The following is a 23,806-nucleotide window of genomic DNA, read 5'->3' as shown; positions in this document are numbered from 1 at the left end:
CGAATTATTTGCCAATAAATATGTAACATATTCACAGTGTACTTACCTTCGCAGCAAAAATACGCTTCCTTTTGCACCATAAAACAATTTCACTTTTTCTTGTTTAATATAAACATCATTAGGATTATTTTAGCCATTGAAAATAGTATTATATGTATATTATTAGATCGCAAAATTAGAAACAATATTTTCCGGGTATCAAAACCTCGTGCGAGAAAGAACTTTATCCCCTTTGTGGATCTTGAATAGCGTTCAGACCGTTACAAAACACCTATTTACTTCCCTTTTAGCGCTTGAAAATATAATTAACGCCTTTGTATCTCTACTGTACCGCTTAAGGAGTCAGTTGACGCCTACCTGTAGCCCGCTTAGCACCCATGGAGGTAATATAAAACCATTTTTGCCATTTTACCGCTAATAGAGTTAATTTTCGCTTATTTACCACTCTTGTATCGCTAAGAGATCCTGTTACCGCTATCATAACTTTCTTATAGCATTGATTGTACCTCTTAGCCAATTTCCATAACTCTTGTATACCGTCATTATACAACCTTAAGTAATATAAAATTGTGCCCAATTCGGGGGTAAAGTAGGGTTAGAGCGCGCTCTAACACTAATTTGAAACACCCATAAACCACTTTAGAATCTAGTTAGCGCTTTTATAGACTTATTATAAATCTTACTTTAGCGCCTAATTGTTACTTGGGCAACAACGGTTTTCCATATTTCTTAATAAAGTAGGTTTCGGTTTTGCTGATGTTTTTGTTATTTGTTGAAAGGAAGCATATTTAAAAGGGGAATATACACTCCTCTTGGAACATTTTCTGAATCTTTATTTCTGAACTATTACTTAAACAAAATTAAGTTAATATCAAAGAATTTATAATTTTCAACCAATCAACTTTACAATTAATTACATACAACCAAAATAAAGCAAACAGAGCAATTGATTTATCCAACTTATTGTGAGACACAATGCGCCTTCGCGAACAGTCACTGTTAAAGTTTAATTAAAGATTCATGATAAATTGTCGCGGGAAGCTGCATCGGAGCTCCGCACGTGAACAGCGCCTTGCCTACACTTAAATAACTTAAGCCAGAAACCTAACAATAAATTCATGACCCTCCCCTCCTTTTGTTTGGCCTGCGATGTTTTCACGGCACTAATTGGCAGGAAGAACGCTAAAACGATCTTAAATGAGCGTTAATGTAATCATTTATAACGTTTAGGTGACTTACTTTATCTTGGTGGCTTGTGTATTTTTAGGTAATACATACAAACCAGCATGCTTAAATTAATTAAGAAAGGAACATATATTTTTTTTTCATGGCTCAAATATGATTATAACATGTCAAAAAGATTTGTATAATCCCAAAATTTTAAAGATCTTTCTTACGGTGCATATTTGTTTGAATAAATACAGAAAATATTTTCTCTTTTACTCCCGAAAGTCTGTTTCAGTGCTTAATATCATCAATATAAGTCCGGTAGTTTTTGAGTTTATTAGTAAAATGAATATTACTATGGAAGAAGTATGGATTAAACTATATATTCTATCGTTCTCAGTTTTGTGGCTATTACAAAGCAAAGACACCACGGTACTCGAGCATCCAAGCCAAAGCCATGAGCGAGAGGAAATAAAGTTATGATTTATGTAGTGAAATATGTTGCAGGAGCAGCCGGAGGGCTGCCGTTCTAAGCGCCCCTAGCGTAAAATATTGGCAATACAGAATAAACGATTTATAAACTTTCAAAAATTAATAACAAGAGTCTGAAAGTTTTAAGAAAACAACAAGGATTACTCTGCCAAATATCTGCATAGAAGGAGACCTAAAAATTCGTCGAATGCCATACGAATATTTACATATTTAAAACATCAGTTTATCCTTCTGTACGATGTGTATTTTGTGCCTGACGCCTCCTGTCGCTGACAGTATAAATTCTAGCTAAACGATGGAACAACCTATAAGAATGTTCAATTTATAAAGACGTTTGTAGAAATCGCATAATAATACAATTATTTATTTATCACGCTGAAGCCACTTCGGTTTCGCTGCAAAGTTCATTCTCATTCAAAGTTTGTTCACGTGGCGCTTTAGAAAGTTTTCAAAGGAAAGTTATGGAACTTCATCTAATGATCAATTTATCTAATTATCCTATTTCATAAGCAGACACTGAATCTTACGGATATAGTGTGCATACGAAAGCTTTTTTTTTATTCAATATTGGATGATAATTTACTTATTTGTAGCTTTAGCAATATTGACAAATTTTTGGAGATTAATTATAATTGAAGATTTAACACTAAATGACAACATTACTATATGACAACCTTCAATTAATCACAATAAATTTAGAAAACAATCATTACTTACCAAGGATTGTTGTCACAGGCGGACTCCTTTTCAAACAGGTAAGGAAGCAAGGCAGGTCAGGGCGATGACTAGTTTATCAAATTAATTTTATCAGAAAACAGAATGTGCGAATGTTAATAAACATAAATAATTTCACATAATTACTTACTTATTTAGGTAGGAAAGTTATAAAAAAGCAATAAATTCGGTAAAAATTCTTAAGTTTACATTCAAAAGTTTACATAAATTGGAAAATAACAAAAGTTATATAATATAAAAAACAAAACACACGCATTCTTGAAGTTTAAAAATCGAACACCGATACTGTCAAAAGTCGTTGTTCTCCGACGTTAGTGAGCAGGGTCCCTCAGTCCAAAGGCTGCAGTTATCTCGTCTCGTGACACCCAGGTCGTGTTCTTTAGCCGATTTGACGGAGGTCAGGCGTGGACTGCCTCGATTAGGCTCCGGCAGGATTTGATTACGACATCGCCCGACTGAGGATTACGTTGACTATTAGTTTGTCATATGTGGAGACTTAGCCTAATATTTCTCAAATTTGGTGAAATAAATATTTATTTTAATAAATTCGGGATTTACAAGTTTGTAGTAGTTACATTTATATTTTTTGAAGCTCTAGATAAGGTTTAATACAATGTACATCATCGAATTTTATAAATCAATATTTTTGTTTAGAATACCTATGCCACCTATCTATGTTTTATCGTTACCTTGACCATCTAATATTTTTCTATTGGAATTATTTGGCTTTTGGCTAAAATTTGATCTTCCATATATTTTTATCATCTTCCATATGTTCTAGAATCCTGCTAATAATTCAGTTTTCGTCAAACCGTGCTCCACACGTGATCGTTAAGACGATGTTTGAAACAAGCTTCATTTATTGGTGTTCAGTCCAGTTTATATTGATTAACATTATGCTAGATTACTGCCAAATTAGTTTGTCTGTTTATTATAAACTTTACTGTGACTTAAAACTACAAATGCTTAAACACTCTCTACCTTCAGTACCTTCAGTAATTTGCATACATATAAGAAATTAGGTGTTGATTTTGGAAAGGACACAAAGCAATCTTAAGTTTCGTAGCAGGTATTCGGTAATGTTATGAGATATGTCTATTAACTTTTCCCTTCATACATACCATCCTATAATCACACGTATTCAACAGTTGTTTGTGAATCACGTCCAGTAAGACAAGTGAACGTTCACAATGGAGTGACCCTTTATGATTCAATTGCGGACCGTCTTCAACCCGCGTCCCGCTGACAGCCGCCCGCCGGCTCCGCCACATCACGACTCCTATGAAATTAACACATAACCCTTTACATGTCATAATTAGATGGGTCAACAGATATTTAATTTGTTGTACACGTGTATATTTGGAAGTGATAATAAAAATTATTGTTAAAATAATCGGTCTGTCCATTTCTATAAGTTTTTGTTATGCGCCAGGGACTTCCCATGTCAAATTACTAATATCCATATTATTTTGTTTAACTCAAATAAAACTAATGTTTCAAATTATTAGTATCCCCAATGATTTTGTAATTTAACTAAACTAAACTTTTGACTATTATTAACTAAAAGATGCTTGTGATTTGCAATTTAGGGCATAATACATATATATATACCTGTATAACATCTATATAATTATAAAACTATATACCTACTAAATAACATTTTTGTAATAGTTTATATATATACGAAGTCTGTTTGATTGAAAAAATAAGTATTTTTTTTTATTTCAATAACCTTATGAGGTCTGTAACCAAACAGTAATTATTTGAATAGATTGGATCTAATAGGCTCAAGGTATCTGGAATGTGAGCAGTGCCTAATGTAATGCAACTGAACTACGGCACTGGGCAATGGCCTAGAAATACGAGTAGATTCCGAGCAAGCATCCGAGGGCCGACTCCTGGTAGCATCTCTACATTATATATCTGTTAGGAGAATTTACTAACTACCACATAGCACGAGAACTCGATTGGGCTAACCACGTATTTCGATTGAGCCAAACTTTACTATGCTATTTCTTTGTAAATTTTCGGCGAGTTTATTAACATAAGATTAATGAAATTTTCGCAAACATTTATTCACAAATTTCAAAGAAATACTCATTTTATTTTTTTTATTTTAGATGTGTCTTTGTTTTTTTCTTATAAATAAATCCAAACTTTGCTTCGTATAAGACAAGTAGTTAATACTAGAAAGCTTCATGCTTCAGTATAATTTTAAGTGTTATTCAACATAATTTTGACAGCAGCCAGGGTGGAAAACATTAAAATGTTCAAAACGCACATCCTCATTTCAGATGGATGTTTGCGATGCATATGCAAGTTCATAAAGTGTGTTGCTAATCCGTCCCGCGCGGGCGATAGTGTTAATGCGCAGCATTAAACTCCGAGCGAGTCCCACATCACCAAATATGGAGTAGAGAGAAGTAAGGCTGGTTAAAATTCTGATTCTTATAATATTGGGTACTTATGTTTATTTTTTATGTGACTAGGACATTACTGGGAATTCGAAAAAATGAGAAAGGCTCTAAATCATAATATCAGAGGGGGCAACATTTACGATGCTGAGCTTTAGGGCCTGGGATCCGCGAAAATAATATTGACAACAATCATTATAATTTATAGCAATGAGAGCAATTTTTTATATTACAAGAAGTTAGGATTATGACAGTGGAAATTGTAAGCGAGCAAAATGTAAAAAAAATATGGAAATAAAAAAAACTAAGAGGTTCTTTTAAAGACGCGGATTAAAAATAAAATAAAAAACTAGTTTTTATACGCAATTAAATATACTTTATTTTTTAAGCATAGTTAACAGTATGTAAAAAGAAATTGAGAGCTGCAGAATGGTTTTTGGGCAACGATTAGTAAATATCCGCGAAGAAGGATACTTTTAAAGGCTAGAGTTCCTTGCATCGCTATCAGGCAATCGCCGGTTGCTTTAGTTTGAAATCCGTTTTTAATACAAAGTGTTTTTATTTCTGTGCTGTCTATGTTCTCTGCCCGCACTCCCGCCGCGATGTGCTTGCCGTAACAATGACACGTTTTATGACGCCCTTCATTAAAACACCAACGGCAATATTAACTACGTGCTGGCTGAAAGAATTCATTATTGAAATAGATTGAAATACCTCTGAGACTGCGACTGTCTCTGAAATGGGAACTAAGATTTAGGACGTAAAACGTGCTCATTCGCAGAACAGCTATAAACTTTAATATATTTTTTTTTATTTTATTTAGTGGATACTGCTTGGATTTATTAAATTATGCAGCGCAGCATTAGTTCAGTTTATAATTCATATTAAAATAAATTAGATAATATAGAGTAAGTAAAGAAATCTGAAGATTGAGTAAGTAATAGATAGATAAGTTTAGATAAAATGAACAAGTAAGTAAAATTACATAAATTATAAAAACTCAATTTAGAGCCTGATTAATATACAAAGACATCAAGCTCTTTGAATGTCATCATCCCTGGTTGCGTCCTCATTTCTTTGGAAACGACTCTCGGGTCGGCCTATGACTACGATTCTGGATTTAGTAATCCACGATTGTGGTCACTGGTACACCAGTCTGGTTTATACCCAGAGCGACACCTGTCGTATTCTATTATGGTTACACATTACGTCACTTTACTTTAATATATAACTATAGTTAATTACAATATTAAAAAAAGATATTTATAAAATGTTACAATTAAATACTTTACGTTAAGTTTAATTTACTTTACGAGAACAGCTCTAAGCAGTTCAGTCAATGATCTCCTTAGTCAATTGAACACACTTTTAACGTTGTCGATTGAAAATTATATCTCAAGGAACCCTTTAGTCTATGAACATCATATACAAGTAAATTAGTTTATTTCCTCCAAGCGACAATTTAGCTCACGCTCTCGTCACAAATTGTCGGCGAGGGTAAATGCAGACTATTAAGGAAATACAGCAATTCTACCAGCCCTTACCCGGCATTACAGCGCAATCTTACACCGGCAAAATTATAAGCAACACCTTCTTATGTCGTGTTTGTAGGCAATAACACGTAGTTCTGCTGCGGAGGTGACTGAGCGGACGAGGCAGTCGAATACCCATTACATAAGTTGACGCCGCGTTGACTTAATATTATTTTATTGCTTAACTGGAATGCATGAATTACATAATAAAATAAAAATAGGTCAACAAAATCTTGCTCGTAGACATGATACTATTAGTCCATCTTTATGTGTTTGAGGATTAATTTGAAAAATATACATACAAAGGTATCTATATAATATGATTCTACTAAAGCAGGCAAATCAAAACCCAAAAAAAGAATAAATCAGGAAGAGAAATCCAAGTTTCAAAAACTTACAACAGTATCAAAAGTTCAAGTACAGCTAGCTTTATATATACGAGTGAATATCGGGATCCCAAGTCCCAAAAAAAGCAAGTGCAACTGAGAATATGCAAAAATGAGAGAGAAAGAGAATTTCTTTAACTATAATTTAAAATCGCCTTACCGCGAGAGCAGCGCACTCCTCCTACGATTCTCTTATAACCAAAAGGTTGTTAAAGCTATGGGTAGTGATGGGATAGTCTCCCAACTAAACTAAACTATAAAATTTAACTGAACGCAGTGACCTGGCCACTAAGAAACCGACGAATAAATTTACAATTCCGTATGTGAATGCAGCTGCCCCGGACAAATGCTAAAACTACCCGTGTCTCGCTGCGCTGAATTTAAATGCCCGTAAACAAAAGTCAAAGTAGCTGTATATGTTTACTTAATCGATTAAACAGACTTAGAAGGCTATAATTTAAATGCTATGTTCTAGTAATGCTAAAATTATGTAACAGGCGATTAAATATGGTATGTATACTTCTTCTTTCTAAAAATTCTATTGACAGATCCTACATACGTTTTAAATTTGTTATATTTAAAAGTTTGAAAGTTATCGCGTTACATTCATACAAACAAAATAAGTATTTTCGCCTCAAGTAGATTGGTAGACTTCACTCGCTTAGCCCGCTCGGTCAATATATATTTTATAAACCGGTCTTCTTCTTCTTCATTAAATTAATAAATTAAGAAATATTGTCCCATAAATGTACATTCTACCCCAAATAAACCGTGATAATTTCTGTTATGGGATCTATCATTTTTCACTTATCATTTCCGGGTACTTTGCGGAAATCATTTAACGTCAATCACATGATTAACTGGTAGCTCTGCTAGCGACATCTTTGAGCTGTCTCGATTTAAAAATTTTGCATAGAATAGTAAAGATATATTCGTATTACCTAATGGTATTATTTCCTCGTTCTTATGATGTCATGATAACTATTATAAGAATATATACTTATAAGAATTCCTTGCCAAATACTGTAAGAGGTGTACTACTACCATTGTATTTTTGGCGTAAATAAATAAATAAATAAATGATAACATTAAAGTTTGTCCTAAGTTAATTCCAGTTTTTTTCGTCTACCGAAGTCGTAAAAAAGTAATTGTCATCTCGCCCTCTTGTTGCTATTATGGTACAGTTTAAAATCTGTGTAAAGTTGAGAAGCTTGCATGTAACTTCATGTAATGAATGTCTATGAAACGAAAGAGGTATATGGATGAGGTATACAAAAATCATAGCAGGTATTAATATGTAAGTATTCCCTGCCTAGTCCCCGCGAAAGAATTAAATCTATTAAATTATTTCAGCAAGTAGATCATATTATTTTATTATTAAATATCGTTTCATAAAAATTTGTAACACTGACACAATATACTGTGAAAATCGAGTGATAAAGATTGATAAAGAATTTATTCGTTTGCCGATGGCAAGTCGCACCAGTACTTCATATAGATTGATTCAGCGTCAATCTCCTGTCCCGCTCTCCGGTTGATGAAGTCGTATCGGACTGGAAGCGATATGCAATCTGTCAGAGAGTCATGGGGTCATTGCTTATTATAACGAGAGCCAATATCATTATATTATACCGACTTCTATGGAAATTACTCTGAATAAAATAAAACCTATGTTTTCCATGAAGGTCTTGCTGTGTTAAAAATGTTATTAGTTTCGGTACAGTAGTAGTTTTTGAGCTCATACATGTCAGTTTAAAGTACAAATCGGTTTTTTTTAAAGGTTAATACGTCTTATTTAGCTGGCTTCTTCGTGTCTAATACCATATCTAAGAGCACACTATTTAGCGCGTGCTGACTCTGCCAACTTGTTTTGGATAGGTATGAAATATTAAACTAGACGCCGTTACCGACGCACCCTCACCGCTGCATTGGTTTTGTGTACGTAATACGAGAGTTCTTTATTTTGATCACATTTTTATGTTAACACATTTTAGCAATGATGAAAAGATTTTATACAACGTAACTAAGCTTGCAATATGTGCAATATGAAATTATTACGTAAAATCTAAGATGATTCCAATACAAGTTATTTTAATATTCTTTAAGCATCATCTAAAAATTTTGATAAAGGCCTCTGTCTCTTCAACTATAAGACATGTCAGGTGGTAGACGGTTGTTGTAGCGAGTCAAGAAAGTTTTCCTCTTCACACGGCATCGACGCGATGAATTATGCATGGGAATTAAGTTTGACGTCAGATAAGCGGCCGAAAGATTTATTTCCTGATATGATGTGTAGAAAACAATCCAACTTATTGCCAGTTTCTGAATTATGTTTGTTGTTTTATTGTTGGCACGTCAAACTGCCAACTTCAGTTTTTACTTTTTAGTTCTCCGTTGAAATATTGAAAAACATGATATTTAAAACATAAACAAATAATTCCGAGATCAAGGATACCTATTCAATATCTAATTTTTTTTTAATTATCTTCAGCTTAAATAACTAACATTAAACCTCACTTTAAAATTTTTTAAAACCTATTAAACAGTTTTATCATATTTACATAATAATTTCAATTAGGTATATCTATTTATTTGATGGCTCTTAAACTGTCGAGTACAAAATCGGTATTGTGGCGGGTAGCCTTTTATCAGCGTTACGCACGCTCTTACAGGACCTACCCGGAAATTTAACTTCGTTAAGAATGAAATATGTCCCGTCGTTATTCCACGGCTTGTTGCGCGAATACTTACATTTCCAGTTCTCCACCTCTAGTTTTCTCATCAGACCCAACGGAAATAATTTCAACCGAGACTGAGTTATGACAAAACTCCGTCGGACATTGCCGCATCCGTAATGAGAATGGAGTCGAGATATGTCTGCAATTTATTATCACGTGTTCGTATTTGGTGCAGTCACAACTGAGGAATCGAGTGTTTTTGCCACTAAAGCTGTAACGATTTTGTGTGGTAATAAATTTCGTATCTCGCAGCGAGTTAAATCTTACTGTTAGCTGGTATGAAAAATATTTACTACGTGCTTTAGCGTAGGAAGTGATAAGGCGAGCGGGTAGGTACAAGAGGTGAAATAGTAGGTGGGTGGTGCAAGGAAGTATTTAATTAAATCTAGCGGCGGGGCTCCTCGCCGCTTTACATCACCGCTGCTAATCACACAGGTAGGCCGTCGACACGTTCGCCCGTTTGAATACTTAAATGTTATTTTGTAATGATAAAATAATTCTTTAATTAAATTTTGTGATTTAGGAGCTGTGATTTTAGTCGTAAAAATCGATGAAGCAATGATTTATTTATATTGTTGCTTGATGCATTTCAAACTTCACTATTGTGTCCGAAATATCTCCTATGTAAGAGACATCATAGTTATCATCATCATTAGGCATTGATCTTGCACGAGATCTCCTGACGGCCCCGTTGCTCCTGCATAGGGTCGGCCCGGTCTGGCTCGGGGAAAGCGACGTTATACAAAACAACTACATGACCTTTTGCAACATCACTGTTTTTCTTCTAAAGTGTACTAGAACCCTGATAATTTTATACTTCTTTTCCTTTAGATATTCCCAAAATGTATTACAAAACCACAGATTTAAAGTATAAAACTATCAAAATAATATAAAAATACTCTTTAGTCATATTTCAACACCTAAGCATGGAAAATTTGAACAATTTGCATGGAGCGTCATTTTGACATTGTAATTGATATTTTTATTGAAAAGTTTAATAATAATTTATATAAATATGGAAAACGGTTTAATTAATACCCTTGAAAATGGAAATACTGTTACAAGTACATACGCTGATGTGTATTTTGACGATGATTACTGTGATTTCAAAAAAATTGTAACTGAATTAAAGGCAGAGGTAAATAAGATACCTAGTAACAAAGAAATAGTAGTAGATGAGTGGAAATCGCCTAGTGATTTATTAATAGGTATATTAGAACTACAGCCTCCTTTCACTTCTAAAATTACTAGAGGAATAACACATGAAGGTATCCTTGCTATCGGAGATAATGTTCTAGAAATCGAACAAGCAAAGTTTCTTGCCCGTGTGAATAGACTTGTAAATGAAAATAATGCGGCATGGGAGTTCATTTTGGATTACGAAAAGAAAAAAATTGGAGGCAGGGTAAAAAAACTTTATGACAAAATATTTTCTGAAAAAAGTAAAATTATGAAGGAAGAATGTTTAAAATATTATGAAAGTTCTCTCCAAGATTTAGAAAACCATTTGAGATCTGAAATAAAAAAAGTATTAGTAAGTGCCCATTCGAATGTAATTAGTGATTTAAATCCCAAAATAATAACGAAATTAAAGAAGGAAAAAGACATTCTAAACGATATTTTGAAAAAAAGGTTTGATAATGAAATTGGGAAGATTAAGGCATATTATCAAATGCTTCTAAAAAATGAAATGTATAGAAATCATCAGTTGTACAACCAAGCTTTGCAAGAAAGTAATGATGCTTTACAAGCTTTTGTAACACAAGCTGATGCAGAGAGTATTACAGGTACTATGTATGTTATGTGTGCAGAAAGAAAAAAATGCAAAATTAATCATTTTTTGATAGAAAGTTATCAAACATTGGATATTGCTGATAAAATAAAAAGAATAAAAGAAAAACAAGGCATAATAGACGATTATAAAAAGAAAGATGTCCGAATTTGTTCTATAAATAAAGACTGGGAAGAAAAGATAAGAAAAGTATTGCAATTGTTTTTAAAATTTATAAGCTACAGTTTAAAGTTATTGCCAGAACAGACAACTTTCCTTCTTGATTTTGAAAAAATGGTTGTTTTGCAATTAAACGAATTACAAAAGTTACCTTTCAAAGCACCCTCTATATTAGTAGAAGAAAATGTTTTCAATTTCGTAAAACCAGAAGCGCCTCCAGATCTTCCTTGCAAGAAACCCTTCGAAATTGTGGGTGATACAGCGGAGTCAATTCCAACAAGATATGGCAGTAGAGAGACGCTACCGTCTCATGTAGATTTACCTACCATTAGACTCGGACGACAGTATTTATATGCTAAATGTCATAAGTATGAAGAAATAAAAGCAGTTTTAGACTCACAAAAATGTAAATGTGCACCGAAAACACTTGATGATTCTTTGATCTCATATATTGAACACGAGGAAATTACACAAATTTCACAACCAAGTACATCTAGTGAATCGACAACAACGACTGAATTTAGTGATTTTAGTCAATTGACTAGTGAACCTTCTTTTCAACATATACTTTTTGATGATATTAAACGTTTTGATAATTGTCCAGCGCGACAATGTACAGACTGGATACAAAAAAGTTCCTTTCCGTATTTAAACTCATACTTAAATTACACTGAAGAAAACTTTAAAAGGTTAAAGGTAATTCTTGGAAAACCACAAAAATTTAGTTCGTCACCTGATCTTTTAAATGCAAAAGATATTGTCTTTAAAGATGTGCCATATGCAGAAACATTTGAGCCTTATAATAATGTTGAGACCCAATATTCCAGCCAGGAAAATTTTAGCGATTACATTAAATGTAACTGTTACATTGATACTTGTCATACTTTAAATTTCCTGCATGAAAAACCGACGGAAAATTCTGAAAAATTTATAAACGAAATATTAGCAAAACGTAAAATTTCATTGCGAAGATTAATGCAAGAGAACCCCAGACTTCTTAAAATATTTACAGATGAAAGTTTTGATTTTTGTTTATAAATTTTTTTATTGGATTATGAATTAAATCTTAGTTATTAAATTGTGCGTTATTATATTTAGACCTTTATTAGCTTACGCCTGTCGCCCGCATAATATAAAAAATCCCGTTAATTTCTTTTTCTGTAAGAATTTCTTAGACCACTATAATAGAACCGACAAGTAAATTTCAAATCTCTAGTAGTTTGGGCCGTGAGTCAATCAGTCACTTTTCTTTTATACCTCAAAGATATGGTTTATTTTTGTGTATTTATATAAAGTGCTCATTTTAAGTACTTCCCTATTATTTTAATTCCAAATTCTAGAGCAACATTCAATCTTACCTTCGCACAGATATCTCTTGATTTGTGATATGTACTCATACAAGTTCAATTGTTAAACGTCTCGTTTACAGTATGCTCGTATAAATTGCTCTGTTAGCTAAGAATAATGTGGGGTCGGATTCGCGTGGGTATATCAGGCATTAAGGTAAATTTACACAAGTCCCGTAACAAGTTAACTTATTAAGTCGTTGACATCAGCAGTTTGTCGCAAATATGTCTCTGTAAATGTCTTATTACAAACGCAACTCTTAGTATAATCGACACGAGAGTTAAATATTTTGTTGTAAAAGTATCTATCGAAAAGGTGTGATTTTATGTATGTTGCCTTAAATGTTTATATTTGATAAAGTTAAATTGTTTTTCTCCAGGTTTCATCTGTGGAAATTTCCCTACTTGAAACCTTTTTCTGCCATAGCAATATCAGTTGGTAGACCAACCGTCGGTGCGTCGGTGGTTCAATCGGTAAGGTGCCTGGTTAAAATTCGTGTTGCGCAGAAAGATACAAATTCAAATCCCACCTCTGCCATGTATCAATAACTATTTTCGATATATACATAACATTAGTTTGATTTCTAACTGATGCTCTTACGGTAAAGGAAAACATCGTGAGGAAACCTGCAAATTCAGGCAACTGGATGTGTAACTATGATTGATTCAATTTGAGGGCAAGGTTTACCTGCGAAGGTCGTGGAGGTCAGATGACTCACCCAATCCAGGATCAATGGCATACCCTGGACTCCTCTCCAGAAGGGTGAGTATACAGCCGGAACAAAAGCCAGGCGAAGAAGACCAACAGCTCTACCAGCCATGCGGTTATACGAGCCGAAGAATGCTGTGCTCTAGCATTTGCTCTTTAACAGTATGTCATATACATACTCTTTGGTAACACACTCCATGATGTAGTCACATTTACTCTTTGTGATTTACACCATGGTTACAGTTGCTATGTATACATTTGTCAAAGTAAAGTCTCTTTCTTTTCTTGACTCCCTACAAAATCTTAATAGTGACTTTTATTTCTATATTACTCATCTCCTATTCTAAAGAGGCTAACGATACACGTTACACCTGGCGTAGCCATGGTATCGTCGAATGGTCGCCCTCATCTGTTAGCCCCAAGACCGGGATTTTCTAGTTCTGAAAATAAAAATCTCAAACAGCATCCTTACTTGCGCTGCGCAAATTCTTGGAGATGCCTGAAGTTCGCCTCGGATCCCATGGCGTTGGAGTAGTATCTAGAATTTTTCTACCCGCTTTCCTAAAATGGTGCACACACATAGTACACAGTGTACAACTAATAAGCACATACAAAACCATTATTCTACTTAGTATTGTTATTTATTGGTCCGTGACATGCTGGAAAGAGAGAGATAAATCTCGTTTCAGGCGGCTACATTTATCGAACCTGTTTTTAAGATAAGACAATGTCAATAAAATGCTTCATTCAAGCGTTAATTAATGGTATCTAACTTTCTAACTCATTAACTCAGATGAATATGATAAATAAGTTATTTTTTTCTTGCAACCAAGGACTTGTGAATTACTGTTTTTGTTATACTGTTTTTGTTTGTACACGCAAGTCCCCTGTTATGTACAATAAAGTATTTACAAACAAACAATGTGCTCTAATAAATACCAATAAATAAATATAATAAATAATAGTTTAAAAAAAACTAAAAAACTACGCTTTTATTGGTAATCAAACTAAAAAATAGAAAATAAAAATTAATGACAAAGGAATTCAGTAGTAGCAAGTCGAACAATCAGTTATAGTCAGTTGTAGTAGTAATTACCTCGGATTAAAATTATAACAAAATTAAATTTATAAACAAAACAATTTAAATCTGAGTAAAAAGCGTGGGGTGCCTGATGTAGTAAATATTAAAATCATTCTATTAGCATATATTTATGACAAGAGAGTTATGAAAATGAAGTAAAATGCACCCCACGATTTTTACTCTGATTTAAATTGTTTTGTTTATAAATTTAATTTTGTTATAATTTTAATCCGAAGTAATTACTACTACAACTGACTATAACTGATTGTTCGACTTGCTACTACTGAATTCCTTTGTCATTAATTTTTATTTTCTATTTTTTAGTTTGATTAGCAATAAAAGCGTAGTTTTTTAGTTTTTTTTAAACTATTATTTATTTTCTATTTTTTAGTTCGATTTGCAATAAAACAGGTAGTTTTTTAGTTTTTTTATACAATTATTTTTTGGAAGTTAACACTTCTGGTATAACTATCTTACTAGAAAAGACTTTCGCAACCATGCGCCCATCGCCGGAGGTTTTCACAACTAACTTTCTTAAAGTTATATGTGGCCTGATTGGATTAAATCTCATAATATTCTCATCATCATGATTCTTTTTAAGGCGATGGGCTTGCAACCTGTCACTATTTGAATCTCAATTCTATCTTAAAGCCAAATAGCTGAACGTGGCCTATCAGTCTTTACAAGACTGTTGGCTCTGTCTACCCCGCAAGGGATATAGACGTGATTATATGTATGTATGATGATTGTTAAACCCAGTTGAAAAGAATTTTATAGTGATAAATCACTGTTAATAATATTTTTGACTATCCAGCAAACGTAATAATTTTCGATTGTGGCCTTGCCAGGAATCAAACCACAAGATTAAGAGGCAGATTGATACAGGAACAAAAATATTTCAAACATACCTCCACTGCCTTTACAACCAGGAACGCAACAAAGTTTATCTGAAGACATCGTGGCACTTTTGTTGTAAAATCTGTCTTTCACAAAAACAAACACAAACTTGGGACTCCTATCTCAAATAATAAGGTACTTTTTACAGGAGTCCTATCTCAAAATATCTGCACAACACAGTAAACACAGTCAGAGTCCAATCTCAGATGATAAAATCACACGAATATCCGGAAGAACAAAGCTCGACTCAACGGAAGATTCCAAACTCCAAATAACGACAAGTTATCAGCACAAAACAAAGTGCAAATAGGTAAATACACAGGCACCGGTAAAAAACAACAGAAAGAAAGTTTACAGGTGTTCGAATCGAATTCAATCAAAACTTACTGTAAAACTTATTTGACATAAAAAACTGTCACTCATTTTCCAAACGAGTATTACAGTGTTGCTATTATAAATAGGCAAAAGATACCTAATGTTAATTCAAGAATTGCATTAATATGTTAAATACGTATTAAATATCGCAAAGTTCTGTAGGTAGTAACTTTATTCTTGTATTATTGTAAATTTAGTTGTTCAATTTTCATTTATTACTTTTGTTTTATTACTTATATATTTTTTATTGTTTTAAAATATTCTACTAATTTTACTATTGTTTCTAATGGTAATTCTAAATGGAGCAATGCGATGAAATAAAGAAGCCTCAGGTTAATAGTAACATTATATGGAAATATATTACATCTCTTTTTGACTCATTATACGTCAGAACTTCTTGGTTTCTTGTATGGAGATTACTGGCACTGGTGCTATCTCTGTCTCTCTTACTCTCATACGAAGGATCTAAAAATGAATTTATTAATCCTGGCAGTTTTAATAAGGATAATGAGAAACTCTTATCAAAATATTGCATTGTCATCGGTCCTTGATACGTGTGCAAAGTTCCAAGTTGATCAGACGTTTAGAAATCAGTGAAAATTAAGCTCAAAGATTCCGTTACATACATACATACATACATACATACATACATACATACATACATACATACAACCCAAGCTAATAAAAGCGTAGTAAAAAAGAACTATTATTTACTCTACTTGCCAAGCTGGTTTCATCTATGAAGTGATAATTAAAAATACGGAATTTTAAAAATGGTACTTAGTGTAACACAAAATACCTATGCAAGGAATCACAATACACATATAGCTAGGTATCGTAAGTGCACCCAGATTGCGTACTACCAATGCCTCCGATTAATGCAATAGTATAATATGTACGCTGTTTATATCCCTTCTAAACTACATTGGTAGTAGGTACATAGAGATATCCCACCTTTCTTCCATATGGCAAAGACCGAACCAATAGTTGTAAAGTTTCAGGGGGCATGATTATCTGAATGGATTACTGATGGTATAGGTAGAGATTTATATAGTGACAAGAAACCCCATCTTAAAATGAGAAGTCCTATGCCTTTTTCTTAATTTTATGTTTCAATTATTTTTGTAACAAAATTTACGAATATAGCTTTATCGCCAGACGAAGTTAAGCAGTGTTATGCTAACTTGACGTTTCGCTATTCCATAATATTGTGTTAAGCGGCAGTTCCCGTGAAATCTGACACAACTGCTCTGACTGAATAAACTTGCTAACTTCACTTCCGAAGAGTTTATTCATCTTTTCATTGTATGGATGTTTCATTTCAAGTTAACTATTCTACGGAAGTGAATTATTTACATTTGTTGTGGTACATTGAATGAATGAAAATACGCTGCAAAACTAATTAAATACCTTGAGTTTATACTTAGGTAGGTAGGTATATATCTACGTTTTGAAATCCTATTGAGATATTGTAATCATATTACCGTCTGTAACTAAACGCCTCAAATAAGCATTAGTATTTAAACACAATATTAAAAAAATGTAACTATCTTCCCCGAAATGTCCTAAACAAGAGCTTCAATAACGTTTTTATTCAGTTACAAAAAGTAAAGGAAGGGAACTTTGTGTACCTACAACAAATTGCTAGTAAATATGGCACGGCGTATATCCAAGGGTAACGCTTTTGCCGTGGGTCTGCCGCGCTGTGTAGGCGACGCATTCGTATTTATACAAGGTACGTCTGTCTATAACTTCATACGTCTATACAGACTATTGATCAAACGCGCATCGCACAACCCTATTTTTACATTCTACAGTAGGTTAGATTCGTATTGATAAAGAGATTATTACTAAACTGTTTGTGTAAAAAAACAATAACTGAAACTAAGCAACATCATTCCTTATAATACTAATACAGGTTAGTATTATAAGGAATGATGTTGCTTAGTTTCAGTTATTGTTTTTTAAAGTGAATGAAAATAATGGTGTCGTAGTTGAAATTTTAATTATATTAAAAACTAAAAAATGGGCTTGTTTATTAAATGCAAAATGACCGATTAAGAAGATTGAAATAATGTTTTCGGTATTTATTATTTTAAACTGAAAGTGACCGCAAAGGAAATTTTAATAAGGTTCAGTAAGTAATTTACCTCAAAATTTTATCCGCTTTCAGTAATTATTGTCATATCTAACATAGATAGGTGACGTGATACATAGAACCATAGTTTAGATAACAAACCCGAATTAAATGTATAAAATTATAAAAATCGAAATTTTGCTGATTTCACTAACCAATACATAGCATATCTATAACTATGTCGTAGGTATAATTGCTATAGCTATGTTTATGAATTTAAACATTCAACTCTTTTATATTGCGTCATTTAAAGGCTTAAAGGTATAGCTTTTCCTACAAAGTTCCAAAACAAATTCCTATTATCTGTGTTGTATTTTTAAAGATTTTTATCATTTCGACTACACTTTTTCAGTGAAATTAACTAGCCATCGAAATTATTTTTTCTTAATGTTGCATTTTTAACATTTCATCCTGGAAATGATGTTTTAATGTCACCTCTAGTCTTGATAAAGGCTATGTTATGAAGCGTTTGGTTGAATCCCTTTGTTTCGAACTTGTGAAGTACAAACTGCGGCCTGCCAGTGTTCAGACCAACTCGATGTTAATCTATACGGTTATATTTTTTGTGTTCCGCTCAAAATATGGCAAGCAAAAAAAAGTCCAAGATACCACGCAAGATACCACAAATAAAACCTTCTAAATATGAGGCTTCTGAGGCGATTCACACTAATAAGAAATATTGGAATGAAGTGTTCAACGAGTTAGACGAATGTAAACCTTCCACAGTAAGATCTTACAATTCTTTTATTAGTAGGTAATAACATAATTTTTTTGTGCCGTGTGGTTTCCGGCACCACTAGGAAAAAAAATAGACCCGCTCCATCTCTTTGTCATAGATGTCGTAAATGGCGACAAAGGACTTGAAAGTTGAATTATATTGATGTGATTATATGAATGTATTTATTCTATTATTATTTTTTTCATTTTAAACTTCTTAAATTACCTAAATAAAAACCTAATGTATTTCCTACCTCTAGGTCAAGGAAAGCCAAAAACTCGCTGAAGTTTTGCCAAAAAAGCTTTACGAACGAGTGTGTGATATATTAGAAATACCTGCTGTTGATCTTTATCAAGAAAAAAGTAAGGAGACTGAAGGTAATCTTTATTATTATACTTATTATATATGTTGTTAAACGTATGATTTTAAATACTTATAAAAGTACAGTAACATAAAGTATAACTTCCTTTTCCTTTCTATCGAGAGTTTAAAAAAATAATAAAATAAAAAGTGCAATCTTCATATTATTATTTTTCTCTACTTATTAGTTTAAGGACGTCACGTGAATTTATACATTTTATTTCATTTGGTAAAGTTTGCTCTCAATGTTTGCTGACGTACAAACAAACGATATGAAAGTTTACCCAAAATTCACGTTATGTTTATCAACTTAATGGGGCTTGCATTTTGTTGTTTCATTATTCGTAATATGCTGTTATGAGTTACGTGAAAAACTGACTACATACTTTTAAAATTTTGCCCATAAAATTGGTATTCTATTTTACAATTGTTGATTTACATTTTGTCGTTGGTATATTTATGATCCAATATGGGTTTGGTTACCCTGTAAAGTTTACGGAGATCAAAAAGGAGTCGCTTCGTGTAAAAACCTGACTTACCCAATCAGTTTACTAGTCTTAGGTGCACTTCGGGCTTCTCACCAGAAGATCAAGACGCAAACGAAACTTTCACTAGGATGACGACGATGATTATTGGTATAAATGTTATTTTTGTTTATATAAAAGTCGTATTCATGTTACAGATTATAAAATTCGAAGACTAATAAAAGAGCCGTTGCTTTCGTCTAGAAAAAGCCTCTATATTAATAGAGAACTAGATTCTGATACCGATGTAGAGTATCCTAGGTAAGACAATTTCAATTGAAAAAAAAAAAAAACACTTTTTGTTTTAAGATTGATGTTGTTTAACCCCGAAAGCGTTAAGACAGACAGACAGGAACACTTTCGCATTTTTAATATAAGTATGGTTGTTTACTCACAATAGCAATGATCTATGTTCAACTATGTACTGACCTTTCTTACGAACACGAACGGGTACAAAGACACATTCTCACTATTTCTCTATTTAAGACTTTTAACCTTACAGTGATGAAGAAAGTGAAAAATTTAAACCGAATGTTCATCAAGAGTTTCTCAGTAAGCCGGAACGTGAGCAAGTCACGTGGGCCACTCGTTATCTCCAACCAGAAAAGGAAGAAGAGAAGAGTTTGGTTCGGAAGGCGGATGACCTTACCGACCGGGTAAATATGTGTATTTATGTGTAGTCTATATTATCTAGTCCACACGTACATATTGAGGCTATAAGTATTATAAATGCTAGTCTGATTGTATGTTAACACGACTATTTAACCATCTCTTTTCCATGGATTTCATAAAAGGCGATTAAGAGAATAGGCTCATTAACTTGGGGTTCTTTTTATAGGCGATGGACTAGCAACCTGTCTCTATTTAAATCTCATATCTATTATTAGGCCATACAGATGAACGAGGCCTGTCAGTCTTTACTTTAGACTGCTGGCTATATCATTGTAATATTTATATTTCTGCACTAATTTCGTTATTAATTTACTTTTAATCTTAATTAACATAGATAATTTCACAATTTCAGATTGCAAATGACTTTTGTGAGTATATGAAGCAGTTGGGAGGCAACCAGCAGTCGCAGCTATTTATGCCAAAAGCTATCAAAGAGCTTTTTCAAGTACGTTTGGTTCCTAACATCAGAGACATTAATTAACATTTTACCATCTTAAAGAACCGTTATCGATACTACGATACACATAAAATTGGAATATAAGTAGGACTATCTATTTTTGATCCGTTTGTGTTTCAGATCGAGTTTGATACCCACGTTGCTCGTAGTTTGAAGGTAGTGACTAAAGAATTGCCCTGTGTTGATGATAAAATTGCTACCGTGACGGGACATCCCGAGGTTTGTGTGTAGTTAGAAATATTTGTATAAAATTGATACTTTATACTCCAGATGAATAAAAGAAATTATTTTCATACCTTCAGCAGGAATTTCAATCATATATTTCGTAATATTTATAAAAATAACCTTAGTATCAATAAATAAGTAGATATGTAGTAATTTTATTTTCATAAGAAAACTAACATATATCTGTACTGTCCAGAAGTCTGAATATGCAGCACTAGAGCGAGAAATTACACGGGATATCAAGGAAGAGATGAAGCCAGACATATACTTGGCGTTCAGTCGCTCATTCCCCAGGCAAGACCAGTGGAGGGCCCCAAGGAACAACACCAAGGCCTTGTGGAGATCAGCTCGACACGTGCCCAAAGACTTGGTCACTTTGAAAACGGTTTGGGATGGCATCACTAATTTGAGGTTAGCTTATAACGGTTTGATAGTTTTAACCATAGTTCATACCAAACTCCATGGTAATCTTACACACAGCTTAACGTTGTCTTCAAGTCTTGTGACTATTGGCTTTGTTTACCTCATATAAATCACAAACGTGACATGTGTATGTACATCAAGGAAAAAAAATAGAACTTAAACTAAAGATAAATTTAGTATAAGGGCACTATTTAATATAAAGTTTGTAGGTTTGTTATGTAATGTGTGTTACATTACATTATAAGCTAAAATTTAAACACGTGCAAAGTCCCAGGCAGATGCTAGTAGGTATTTAAATATAAATCGCCTCATCAAATCAAACGGGTCGTATAACGATAGTATTTTGTTTTTAAAGAGAGTGTGCTGTCATAAACAAAAAAGTGAATTGTAAAATAACAGAGCGTTAAAAAAGAAAACTATTTTTTGACGTGGTATGGACAAAATTCCTGTGTGCATATCCGTATCAAAGGCAATGTGCATGCCAAATATCACGATCCAATGAAAAACTGGAGTGCGAAAAAAATATAAAAAGTTTTGTCTTATAAAAGTATTTTCAAATGTTTATTCTTTTATCACATTGCTGTTTCTTCAATATCGAACTTTAAACATTATGCGATGCTCGTGTAAAATAATTTTCGAAAATATTTCCGGAAATTGTAACAAAAAGGACCTATCAATAGCAGAACCTATCAGACTAATGCCGAAACCGTGTACACACCTACACAGTTTCGGTAAACCTAACAGGTTGACATCCGAGGTTCGAATTTCATATTTTAGGTTTATTTTTAAAAGCAAATTTAGAACAATAGGCTTTATTAAAGCTACACACTAGAGTATTTTTATTTTTCTATGATTATTAATAACAAGTATTTTTTATGTTCTATAGTATATTCTCATTCATAAACTTATGCGTGTTTCCAATTGCACCCTCCACCAATATGATTAGGGATTTGGACGATCCGCTTTCGGAATTTTTCTTCTGAATATTATAATTTTTTTAGTCATATTACACATATTATCTAGCCTGACTCAAGCCTCGCTCAAAGAGGCCGATGTTAAAGATTTTTAAATTGCTAGGTATATTTTAGAATCTCTTTCATATATGTACAAAATTTAAGTTAAAAAAAAAAAAAAGATATTCAGCGTGCCCGATACATCGATAATGTGTAGATGATTATATTGCAATCAATATGTCTAATCGCATTGTAATCGCTTATCTCATTAGACGATAATTTTTTGTTGTAGATTACCATACATAAAATCGCACCTTTTTCATCATTCATAACTCCTATCCTCACTAGGTATTGCTCGAAGCGTCTTCGACAAAATTTACGCTTCTTTGCATGGAGAAAATAGGTTGTAACAATAAATTTGGTATATAATAAAAAAAGAGTTTGTATTTACCAGGAGTGTGAAGGAATACTGCCGGTGGATGATTGAGCACCCTGAACATCGGCGGGCTCCATATCTCAGTAGCCTGGGTATGTTCGACCCCGCAGTGTTAGACGCACGTTTAACTTTTGAAGCGGGAAGGTAACTAAATTGATGTAGTTCTTTGTTTTTTATTTATTACAGTTATTTAGATTCTGCTGTAAGTAAAAGACTACTCGCAAAGGTGGAAAACATATTCAACTGTATATGATTACATCTTTATCCCTTACGGCGTAGACAGTGCCTTGCGTGGAAAGGCGACGTGATACCGTATGGCTTATGGTGGAATGGAGATTAAAATAGAGACCATCGCCTTGAAGAAGAACCCTAAGTATATAATCCTGTTAAAATAGTTAAACCCGCTGAGAGGCTAAAGCGCTAGGAATATCCTCTTAAATATTTGTATTTAAAAAACGCCACACAATAGGTTTTGTTATTTTTTTATAATAGAACGGAAAACTAAAAAGTGAACTAAATCTTATAGATCACTTTTGTCCATTATAGGTACTAGTTAATAATAACATATTGATATTTAAATTAGTTTTTTATTATAGGTCCCGACCACGGCCAGTTCCGTCTCCAATGACCACGGCACCCATGGAAGATCTACGGAAACGTCTGTCTCATATTGCCGAGTGACCATCTGTTTTCATGGCTAGTTTTATAAATAAAATAATCTTGACAAAATACATATGTTTCAATCGAAATAAGCATAATTTTATTTTCTGCTTTCACGAACAAATTCGTATCTCTTTTATCTTACGTCAAATCCATATAAACCGAGTGTTTTTGATAATACATACATACATAGGCAGTGGAGAATATAAAATTTGGGACACCTAAAGGTATACAAAGTAAATTTTTCGATCAGATATTATTTATATTCTTCACTATGATTGGGAAAATACAAATTACTTATATATTAGCGTAACAATTTCAATTGAAAACTAACTAACCTACCCAGCCCGACTTAGCATCCTATTTGTTTTGGAAAGGGCGTTGTTGGGTTAACTAGGACCAGCTTCCCTAATGACGC

General features: G+C 33.1%; 2 protein-coding genes across 4 annotated transcripts; both read left to right on the top strand.

Moving 5' to 3' along the window:
• Window positions 1-10,479: 10,479 nt before the first annotated feature.
• Window positions 10,480-12,438, top strand: LOC106131059 (uncharacterized; the record flags this gene model as incomplete). The annotated part of the gene is made up of 1 exon (XM_013330048.2): window positions 10,480-12,438. A coding segment is annotated over exon 1 (1,959 nt), but the record flags the coding sequence as incomplete, so codon positions are not given.
• Window positions 12,439-17,804: 5,366 nt separating this feature from the next.
• LOC106131058 (uncharacterized) lies at window positions 17,805-23,453 on the top strand. 3 transcript variants are annotated; one of them, XM_060944674.1, is made up of 10 exons: window positions 17,805-17,960; window positions 18,313-18,685; window positions 18,938-19,055; window positions 19,721-19,823; window positions 20,065-20,218; window positions 20,587-20,679; window positions 20,812-20,910; window positions 21,113-21,327; window positions 22,747-22,820; window positions 23,325-23,453. In XM_060944674.1, the coding sequence occupies exons 2-10, from the start codon at window positions 18,542-18,544 to the stop codon at window positions 23,354-23,356; spliced, it is 1,032 nt and encodes a 343-aa protein (XP_060800657.1). In that variant the 5' UTR covers window positions 17,805-17,960; window positions 18,313-18,541; the 3' UTR covers window positions 23,357-23,453. The 3 variants fall into 3 exon arrangements, with proteins under 3 accessions (XP_060800657.1, XP_013185501.2, XP_060800658.1); XM_013330047.2 differs by having other exon boundaries at window positions 22,747-22,872; XM_060944675.1 differs by lacking the exon at window positions 23,325-23,453 and adding an exon at window positions 22,915-23,318.
• The last annotated feature ends 353 nt before the right edge of the window (window positions 23,454-23,806 follow it).

This window comes from Amyelois transitella, chromosome 6 (assembly GCF_032362555.1).
Source record: "Amyelois transitella isolate CPQ chromosome 6, ilAmyTran1.1, whole genome shotgun sequence".
Taxonomy (NCBI): Eukaryota; Metazoa; Arthropoda; class Insecta; order Lepidoptera; family Pyralidae; genus Amyelois; species Amyelois transitella.
This window is presented reverse-complemented; position numbering and strand designations above follow the sequence as displayed.